This window comes from Aspergillus piperis (assembly GCF_003184755.1).
Source record: "Aspergillus piperis CBS 112811 unplaced genomic scaffold BO85scaffold_3, whole genome shotgun sequence".
NCBI classification, from domain to species: domain Eukaryota; kingdom Fungi; phylum Ascomycota; class Eurotiomycetes; order Eurotiales; family Aspergillaceae; genus Aspergillus; species Aspergillus piperis.
The window spans coordinates 1,977,106-1,987,921 of NW_020291593.1; the positions used below are offsets into that span (position 1 = coordinate 1,977,106).

A 10,816-nucleotide genomic window follows, 5' to 3' on the forward strand; every position below is an offset into this window, starting at 1 on the left:
CCCTGCAAATACCAAAAGTCGCTCCTGAGAGTTGCAACACTTGGTGTTTGAAGGAAACATTAGGAAGAGAGAGGATGCGTACGTATGGAGGACTTGGGGCACTTCGATTCCACGGTGCTGCAATCCAAGCATCACTTAGACAACCGACCGAGGCGAAGTCACAATAACCTCCCTGCGAGAGGAAATCGGAGACAAGGATCCTGCCTTAATCTCCTTACGAGGGCTGGATCGTTCGGAACGAGATTCAACGCAGGACGCGGTGGGAGTGGCGAAATTGGCCTTGGAGGAAGAGCCCGAGGAATTTTCATTCCACACTCCACGTCGTCCACGATACAAAGGTGTATTCTCCAGACCTCCTGGTCCATTGCGGGAAGTCCACGAGTTGAACCTCATGTTGCTAGCCTGACTCTTCGCCAAATACCTGCTTGTCCTGTCAGTAGAGCCCGAACGGGGTTAAATTCATGAGTGCATACGATGGGGAGATGGATGTAGCAGGAGTCCAAGCTGCGCCCATGCCAACAGGTGACACATAGCTACCCTGCGAATTGGGGCTGAGGTGAGATGCAGTCTGCTGAAGACGGTTAATAGAAGGCGATGGAGTGGAACCCTGAACTACCTCGACCGAATAATTGTATTCGCCAGCACGATAGGCGCGGCGCTCGTTACTCTGCTGCTTGAGAAGTTTCTGGGCCTTAGTGTCGGCGAAGCGAAGAAGCAACTTCACACCGTCTTTGGCAACCGCATTATGATATTCAGACAGGACTTTTTCAGCGATTTCACGGGATTCAAACCTAGTACGAGGTCATCAGTCCAAGGTTCATACCTTTCATCCGAGTGTTTCGGTAACAACTACTCACCGGGCAAATCCAACTTCCTTGCTCACTCCAGTCTTCTCGTCACGGCTGATCTTCTCCGAGATGACATGGTACGGCTCAAAGTGATGACGGAGATCCTGTAGTTATGGTCAACTTTATTTGGATGGTTCCTTATTAGAGCTTGCTGCTTACGGCCTCTGTCCACTCAATCGGAATGTTGGTACAATAGATGTTAGTGGATGACTTGTCTTCAAGGTCCTTGAGACGGGAGTTGCGAGATTTCTGGAATTGTTAGTTTCAATGGTATGATGACTGGTAACCTGAACTATACCTGAGCAAAGCTAGCCTGGTAGCCAAGATAGAAGAAACCGCGAATACAGTTTTCACAAGACTCAAAGTTGTAGTACTGAACAAAGCCGAACCTATGAGTGCAGTCAGCATATATCTCATCAGCCGTGGAACAGGCTCTTGCATACCCTTTGCAAAGGCCTGTATCCAAGTCCACAATTGCTTTGCATCGATCTATCTTTCCAAAGCGAGAGGCATAGGCATGCAGCATCTCATCCGTAGTCTCTGGAAGAAAGCCTCGAATGTAGACGTTGGTAATGCCCTCCCGGTTTTCCAGGCACTTGGCAAGGGTCAGTTCAGAAGGGTTAGTCCACATAGCAGGCACAGCCCGTGGAATCGGCGGATCTTGCTGGGTTAGGCTTTCCAGATCCTGAAGGATGTATCCAGTAGGAGTCTTCATCATCTGGAAAGGTAGACATGCAGGTCCCGACTGGGGAAAGCTGTTATAACCATAGCTAGGCAGTCCAGGGCCTTCCAGGTTCGGGGTGGCTCCATGGTAGAAGTCTCCTGCAGGGCTGGGAACCACTGGGCATGGGGAAGCTAAGCCCGGATAGATGCCAGTGGGGGGTAGATACGGGTTCTGATCATAAGGAAGACCACCGAAGAAAGCTCCATTGGGGAGAAGAACAAGGGGATTATAAGGAGGCACAGCTAGCGGCATGTTGCTCTTGAGACCATTGTACTTGGCCCCGGGACGCTGACCCTGGATGTTCAAGCCCCCAAGCAGAGTGGACAGTCCACGAGTATCAGGAGCCTGAGCGGATTCAGAAACAGCAGTATGCATGGTGCCGTATCTATGCGAGTCAATCTCTGCAGTAATTGTTAGTGATGTTGGGTTTGAGCACCAAAAAGGCAGGTAATGAGATGGACGTCGACACAAGATAGGTTGCTTCAGACCAACAGGGATTAACACTTACTTGAACCAGCAGAATAGCCGTGTGGATCGGGGGAGTTGGGATCTGTAGCGGCAGTTAGATAGGAAGCAAGATCCAAACCCCCAGATAACATAACATACACGATAATAGAGTAGCTAGGGAAGATGGGAGTAAGCCAGTACGCAACGAATGACTGGAACACGGTGAAGATGATGTGGGAGCTGAAGAAGGATGAAGAGGGGTCGACATCGATAGAAGGTCGATGTTCGTAGCAACTGCCTTTCTGGAAGAGTGTGTTGAGTGGAAGCCACTCTGGGCAGGAGCATTGAAGGCACCACTTTCCTTCCGGCGGAGTCGATGAAATGACGCGTCAGGAACCTGGACGTATCCTGGGTTACCAGACCCGTTCTGGTCATCAAAGACTGAATGGTTCATGTTGGCCATGCCTATTGGGAATACTTTGATGGCTGGTATAGGATGAGACGGGTTATAGCTATCCGGTTACGGGAAGGATTAGAGATGCGGAAGAGAACAAGAATTCTATCAAGAATAGATCTACGCGGGGTTATGGACCCGACAGCGGAGCAAACAGTATAGACCAAGAATCCACTCTGGATTGTGCGAGATGAAGTCCGGACTGCAACACAGTTTTCATTCCCTTTCGTTTCATTCGCACTTCTAAGCGGAGATTTGCGGGTCTGTAGCTGTTCTGGTGGATCACAGTCAGGCGGGTCAAGTATAGAGTTGGAAAGATCCGCTGGAGCACGACTGTTTAACAAGCTAGTAGAGGAATAAGTTAAAGCCTTATGAAGCGGGGGGTTGTTGGTCCGGATCATGGTCACCAAGGTCTCTGTGTGATTCACACATCGCTGCCGAGCCTTTGATGTGATGCAGGTTAGTTATTCCAAGTCCAAGAAAGTGGTGCTGCAAAGCATAGCAATGAACATGTGCAGATACGGCAGTGCAAGTTGCGAACCTCATCTTACCATAACTAATCATTATTTCTCTTCAGATCCTAGCTGCCACACTCAATGTAGCCTGCGCAAGGCTTCTATCATAATCTTTACTTCATCAACGTTCATCATGCCCACCGAGTCCACAATTTCTTCCTGGAGACTCGGCTCGCAGGTCAGGAACCTCTCAATCAGCTCGCCATCCACAAAGCGATACGGCTCTTTCGCCTCTCGCACCATGCTGCGGAAACCACGGAACTCATTGAATGGAATGTTCCCCAGCGACTCGACCTTGCCCGCCATGGTTGCCTGCAGACGCATCAAGAAGTCCTGATGCTCTGGGTTGATGATAGCAAAGAGATAGATGGAGCCTTCCACCTGTTAGGGAAATCATATGTGTTAGTCATAGGTGTTCAGCACTCAAGCGGTTGGGATGGGATTCATACTGTGCCCAGAAAAGCCCTCGGGGTGACCGTCACACTCGCCAATTGTTGAATATTGACCGGTCGGATGCGGTTGACCATCTCACCCAACGAGATCTCCCCTGTTACCTCCAGTCTGCGCTTGTCGTCTTCCTCCACACCGGTCAGATTGCGTCGAAGGACAATTAAGTTACCTTCAGCGTCAGTTTCCAGGAATGTATCCTTGGCAATACAGGCAACGCCAGTGGCCCAAACGGTCTGGAAATGACGAGCGACTTCTGTCAAGCTATCCGGCATTCCATTCTCGCCTTCACTGTACTCCACCAGGCATACACTCTTCATAAGGTCGGCGACGGCAATCACGTTACCCGTTACGGTGACGTCGACGGGGGCGGTCGATGTGCGGTAGCTGGCCAACTTCTCGAGCTTCATCGCACCAAAGTCGTTGTTCACCACCCCATAGATGACGACCTGAACCATATGAGCTTTGTGGAAGGAGCACAGCCGAAGATATCCAGAAGCTTACCGTTTTCACAAGAGCGGCCACAATCTTCTCTCCTAGCATAGCCAGCGCGCGGCATGCACCCTTGACAGGCAACTCGGCGACTTTAGTCAATTTCCGACCGTTGTCAATCTCGAAGACTAAGATCCGGCCTCGGATTGACTCTTCATTCTCATCATCCAGGTATGCTGTGCCAACAACGAACCGATCTTTGAATACGTCGCGACCATTCTCATCCTTACCCGCAGAAAACTCCGCACGAATGACGCTCTCAACCAGCTCCTCCGGTCGAAGACCAAAGGCGTCGAGACGACGGAACATAATCTCATCAGCTAGCACAAACCGACTTTGGACCATCTCAGCTCCGTCCTTCAATTTGCGCTCGATGGTACCGATACCAAAAGCCTTTTCAGAGGGCGAATATGCAACCCTACGGGCAGTTTCGCCCATAGGAAGCGTCTGGATCTGTGTTGTCCTCTCCTTGTCCACAAGAGCAATCTTCAAGTCGTGTTTGGTGGCCACGGCAATCGAACCAGGATATGCCTCCGAGTTGAAGTGGCATACCCGAGATGCACCCTCCGAATTGACCGCAGAGTAGATGATGCGGCCTTCGGAGCCGTATATCAAGCTGGGGTTCTCGCATGTGGCGAAGACATTATACAATCCATCGCCGCGAGGCAACTTTTTGAAGGTAGGCTGCTCAGACCCAAGTATGAGCCGGTTCATCCCGGTCAGTGAGTAGTCACTGGCGTCGAAGGCATAAGTGATGACGCTGCCATCTGCCATCGAAATGAAGAGGGTAGAGGGGCTATTCGCAAGGACGTCGGCGACGAGTACTGATCGTGGGAATGCTTCACCAGCCGGGCCCAACGACGTTGTATGAAGCTCCGATAGCCGGCCAAGGTCCAAAACCGAGACCTTCGCTAATTGAGGGAAGCCAACGATACAGACCCCAGCCGAAGATAAGGGCACCGTGACTCCTGAGATCTGGCTGTCTGCTCCGAAATCCTTCTGAGCCACAACCCGAACATCATTGTTGATATCGAAGACTGTCAGAATCTGGCCGCCGCTGACAAGAACAATCGAATCATTGTTGGCAGAAGCAGAAGTGATCACTAATCGGTCTGGCGGGGTCCATTCATTGGTGACCATGCCGCCTTCAATATCGGCGATGAGTACTCTCTGTTCGGTGACTTGCAAGATTCTTCCTCCAGGAAGGTTCATAGAGAGGAGTGTGTTCTCTGAAAGGCTGAGACCAAGAAAGCTGTCCAACTCTTCAACCTCGCCATCAAAATTGAACTGAAAAACTCGTGTCTCATCGACAAAGGTAACGAGAAGAGTGTCCAAGTATCCACCCTTTGTCGCAAGCTGCAGTCCGAACAAGTCCGTAATGAGCTCCATCTCACCAAGCACACCGAGCTCTTCCATGCCGACACCACTGCGGACACTTCTAAGGGTTCCATCATCAAAGGCGCCCGAACCAGTCACAATGCGAGCCTGGCCTGAAGAAAACTCATGTGTCTGGCTCTCACTGGTACGGTTTCCAAGGTCCATGATGGTGAAATCAAGGATGGGTGCGATATTGGAGAGCGTCTGGATGACCTCCAACGAGCCATTGCCGATTCGAAGAACTTGCGAATCCCCTTGGTGAGATCCTACGAAGATAACTCCGCCGCCGAGGTATATCAGCACTGAAGCTCTAGCCGTATTCCCTAAGTGATCCAGCTTCCACGATTGTACTTGGTTGTTAGAATCCAGGACTAGCATCAGGAAAAACAGTCTTCCATAATCATCAGCTAGAAGCCATCTCTGACTATCTACCTGCTCCCAAGCCACGAAAATTGTCGCTTCATCCAAGGGACGCGACACAATCTCGTTACTGTCCGTATCAACATACTTGATGGACGTCTCTCCCAGAACAAGCAAGCCACCTGCATATGACAAACAGATCAGCATCATTCCAAAGGCAACAACGAACCACAACAAGAGAACCACAAACCTAAAGGCGCCGGAACCGGTATCAGATGCGACGCTCCGAGGTCCAATTCCTGCGAGAACCCATCCAGCGACTCCTCAAACGCCGCATCGGCCCCTGTACTCGACGTCGCCGCACTATAATGCAACGCGCGAACCTTGAGCCTCACTTTCTTCTGGTTATCCTCATACAGCAACGCCAACCTAGGCGGCCCCGACTGAACATGCAAGAAGGCAGACGAGCGCACAAACAGCTCATCAATTCGCGCCGTCGTCGGCTCGCCCAACTCCCCGACCCGAGGCGCATCCGGTCCCGAAGGCGGAGCAACCTGTCTCCCCCTCTTCTTACTGGGCAACTGCACAATCGGCACAACAGCGATCACGCCCTCATACACCTCGAGCGTCATAAACCGTCCGCTAGGATCAATCAAGCACCGATTCCCCGTCTGCGCCTCCCGCGACGAAGGATCAGATATATCAACATAGTTCCTCTCCGTCCGGATCTGGTTCCTCTCCCCATCCCACGATAACGTGCAATAAGTGTATCGATCCGTCCCGACAAACAAATGATCCGTAGGCGAGTTCGCAGGCGCAGGAAGCCGAGCTAGCATAGTAACCTTTGCGAAGAGAGAACATGACGCTGCCAGGTTCAGCCCTTCCGGCGTAAGGGAGTATATCTCGAGACGATTCGCCTTTCTATAATTCCAACACACACAACACCAATCAGCAAACACATCCCTCACTCCTACATGAAAAAAATCACCAAGCATTGCGAACAAGCAAAGCAAAGGGATAGGAAAGGAAAGGCAAAGGGGACCACCAACGCAACAACCAAAGTCTCCTCCTCCGCATTCAAGAAATGCAACTTGAGCGCATTCCGAATGCTACTCGCCCGATGAATCGGCACCACGTAAGCCATCTCCGCAGCAGAATATTTATCAATTCCTATAATAAATGCAGTATAAGTATAGCTATGGTACCGAGGTTTTGCGTAGCGTCGTCGTCGTCGTGATGATGATCCCAGTCCAGCTTTTTCGCCCACTGCGGGGAAAACGAACGAACTGCCGTGCGTAGCGGTCAAAAAAAAAAGCGAAATGTATTTATTTCTCCAAGCTCCTGTTTATTTATTTATTCAGTGGGAATATTTGCTGCATCTCATTTTATTTTTCTCCCTCGCTCTGAGGAGAAGAGAAGAGAGTGGTTGTATTTGAAGAGAGGGGATGGATTGGAATGGGAGGGATGATGAGGATGGATGGATGATTGCGGAGCTTTGGGTTCGGGCTAGCTAGCCCAGCCTAGCCAGCCAGCCAGGTCGTACTGATCGATACCGGGAATGACGATGGGTTCCATTTGGTTGCGCGCCGGTTCTGGTTATGCTTAACTCCGGTATTGCCGAGGTGGAGTGGGCTTACATATTATTTCTTGTGTTCTTTTTTTCTCAACATTTGCTTTTTCAAATCACGGGGGAAAAAAATAAAAAATAAAAAATAAAAAAATAAAAACATAAAAAAGGGAATGAATGTATAATATTGGTTAGTAGTGGGTAAGTATTACTAGGTGTGGATTGGTATCAAGGTTGTGGTCATTTGATTACATGGCTACTTTATGTTTGCTACTAGTATACTCCCCTCTTCCACGCTGTCGGGTGTTCCGAGCAGCAGTCGGATAGTTGACTAAGTAGATAAAAGAAAAAAAGGCGACGTTATCGTGCAATTATTATGAATTCATCTTTTCGTATCCTCTGGGCCCATGCAGCCAGATATCAATATGCCCAGTTCTCGCAATAATCATGATCGTCTATCCTGTTCTTTCAACGCTGGCTACCGCACTCATTCACAGCCACTGCCATGCGTGGCTGACCGGGTCGGTGCACAAAACAATAAAATAGGCATACATGAACCACGCCAAGCAAAACAGATGAATAGGCAAAATCACCGGAGTATATATGCAAAGATCATCTAGGCGTGAAATAAAATAATGGATCGAAAAGGCCGTCATGATAGACAAGAAAGAAACTTCGATGCATTGAGAAATTATGACCACACGTCTTCCTGGTAGCTGCCGCTGCTACGCATGTGCTTGACCATCTCTTCGCCCTTCTCGGCGGGCAGACCACGCTGCGCAGCAATGATCTGGCCAAGCACGAGGTTAACCTCGCGAGCCATGTTGGCGGCGTCACCACACACGTAGAAAGTAGCTTTCTGCTTCAGGAGGTCGCTGACAAGCTCGGAGTGTTCGCGGAGTCTGTGCTGAACGTAGACCTTCTGAGGACCCTCACGCGAGAACGCGGTGATGATCTTCAGGTTGTCTCCAAGCTGGTCCTGGTAGGTCTGCGAGTGCCCGATATGTTAGCATCCAATAACAAGATCATCTGTGAAAAGCGAATAACTTACCTTCCATTCATCCTTGTACAAGAAATCCTCGTCGCTCTTGCGGCAACCGAAGAAGAGAACAGTGGGTCCAACCTTCTCGCCCTTGGCAGCCAAAGCAGCACGTTCCTGGATGAACCCACGGAAAGGAGCAACACCAGTACCAGGTCCAACCATGATGATGGGCCGAGAGGGGTCAGAGGGCAGCTTGAAGTTCGAGTGGCGAACATGCACGGGAACGTGGATACCGTCGTACTTGTTCCGAGGACCAGTGATGGAGTAAGTCAGGCCGTGAGGGTCGGGAGAAGGGTCGCCGTTCTGCTTCTGCTTGAGCGCGAGAAGGTAGTTCGTAGTCACACCCTTCACCATGTGAGAGGCACCGGGCAGGCGAACAGATTCCACAACGGCCGTGATGCTGATCTTGTCCTTCTGGACAAGAGAAGACGAGGAGATCGAGTAGTAGCGAGGTTGCAGCTTCGTAATGCCTTCAATAAGCAGGGAGAACGGAACAGCAGAGAAAGGCTTAGACGTAATGCTCTGAAGAGCCTGGGCGATGTTGAAGCATTGGTTGGTGACCTTCTCGTGGAAATAGTCCTTGTCGCTACCCAGACGCACGATTTCTGCCTTGCTTTCCTCATCCGGAGCGAACGCGGCCAAAGTGGCTACAAACTGACGGGACACAGGGGCGCAGACTTCCATATAGTACCGAACAGCAGCATCGTACGTGGTGGGGGTCGGGATCGGGACCTTGGCCGTAACATCGATACCCTTGATGTTGATAACCGAATCACGCTTACCCTCGAGACCGAAAACCTGGAGGAACCGATCCACTTCGGCACCAGCGTTGGTGGGCCAAACAGCGATGTGGTCACCAGTCTGGTAGGACAAGTTACTTCCCGCGATGCTGATTTCCATGTGCAGACAGTTGCGATCCTTGACGGTGAAAAGCTCACGGGACTCGGCGATAGGGGCGATGAAGGGGTTGTGCGCAGAGTACGGGCCTTTGGGAGTACCCTGAAGGTGGCTCTGGGTGGGCTCTCCAAGGTAGACCGTCTCATCTTCGGGGCTCAGGGACTCGTTCTCAGTGACGCAGAACACGGGTTCGTAAACAGCTTCGCGCTCCTGCAGGTCCATTGACTCAGACAGTGCGGCCCACATAGGCTCCTTCCAGGCCAAGAAATCCTCTTCCATCGTACCGGCACCGTCATCACCCTCACCAGCAGAACCAATACGCTGAGCGCCGAGCTTCTGGAAAGCAGCATCGACCTGACGAACCATGGCGTTGTAGTGTTCATAAGTGTTGTTACCCAGACCGAAAGCAACGTACTTCAGCTTGGACAGAGGTTTCTCGTCCGCAGAAGCGCCGCTCTCAAAAGCAACGTCGTCGCCGGTGAAGAACTGGTAAAACTCGACAGCGTTATCTGTAGGCTCGCCCTCTCCGTAGGTGGCGAGCACGAAAACCGCAACCTTGTCCTCCGGGAATTGGTCCAAGTTCTCATAGTCGTATTCCTCGAGGTCAGCGACCATGGTCTTGAGGCCGAATCGCTGAGATCCTTCCTTGGCCAGTCTGGAGGCGTAATCCTCGGCGGTTCCGGTTTGCGATCCGTAGAAAATAACACAGTTCTTGCCCGTTTCTTCCATTTTCTCAATGATGTTCCGAGTCTTGCCAGCCTTGGCCGCGCCGTTCATCGCGGGGCCGGTGGAGGCATAAGGGTCTTTGGCAACTGCCCAGTAGGTGCCTTTGGTAAAGTAGGCCACGCTACCCACCAAAAGCACCGCCAGGACCACCAGATCGAGGGTATCGAGTTGCGCCATGGTGAGGCTGTTCAGCGGCGCGAAGCGAAAGGCCCCAATTTGATACTTAAAGGGTGGAGCGGGGATTGAATGGAGTGGAGAGGCGGATAAAGGAGAGGAGGTGAAAGAAGAATGTCACACCTCCTTACGCTTAGCCTGTCCCAGGTGCGATCACCGGAACCGAGGCAGGAACCGAGATAAGGTGGCGGCGTCCCCGAAGCCAAAGGATAAAACGGGAAGAAAGAATGACGCTATTGGGGGGGTAAACAAGAAAAAGAAAGAAAGGGTGGAAAACAGAAGAAGAAAGGAAAAAGAGGAGAAGGAAGAGGATAAGAAAGTAAGCCGTGGTGTGATTCAGGAAGAACAGAGGCGCCGAACCCACTGCTAAGCAGACCGCATAATTTGGGGGGCGTGAGCCGGGAAGCGGAAGTGGACGATCGACGGACACGAGAGGGAGAAAGAGAGCGAGACAAGAGAAAGAGCAGAGGTGGTGGCAGCCTGAGGCGATGGTGGCCTTTTCGCCTCGGAGGCTCGGTTTCGGAGATGCTGATCCTGTCCGGGTCTCTCACACGGACCAGTAGTACTCCAACAACTTGTTCTCCTTCTGCTACTCCGATTTGTTGAGGACTTATCAGATCTCTCGTATCAGGGTCGAGACACACGATCTGATATTACTACACAGTAGCACTGTGAGTCTGTTGGCAATAGTAGTGTTAGACTACTACTAGACACTGCCGCTTGATATGGGAAGTATCGCTAGTTAA

General features: G+C 51.2%; 2 protein-coding genes across 2 annotated transcripts; both read right to left on the bottom strand.

Moving 5' to 3' along the window:
• Positions 1-135: 135 nt before the first annotated feature.
• Positions 136-6,500, bottom strand: BO85DRAFT_365271 (UV-damaged DNA binding protein; the record flags this gene model as incomplete). Its single annotated transcript, XM_025655733.1, has 12 exons — positions 136-421; positions 474-791; positions 858-952; positions 1,008-1,097; positions 1,147-1,237; positions 1,292-1,957; positions 2,081-2,122; positions 2,179-2,321; positions 3,115-3,369; positions 3,438-3,884; positions 3,940-5,846; positions 5,915-6,500. The coding sequence occupies 12 exons, from the start codon at positions 6,498-6,500 to the stop codon at positions 136-138; spliced, it is 4,926 nt and encodes a 1,641-aa protein (XP_025519355.1).
• A 1,422-nt stretch (positions 6,501-7,922) lies between these two features.
• On the bottom strand, positions 7,923-10,073 carry cprA (NADPH--hemoprotein reductase cprA; the record flags this gene model as incomplete). Its single annotated transcript, XM_025658540.1, has 2 exons — positions 7,923-8,219; positions 8,283-10,073. The coding sequence occupies 2 exons, from the start codon at positions 10,071-10,073 to the stop codon at positions 7,923-7,925; spliced, it is 2,088 nt and encodes a 695-aa protein (XP_025519356.1).
• Positions 10,074-10,816: the final 743 nt, after the last annotated feature.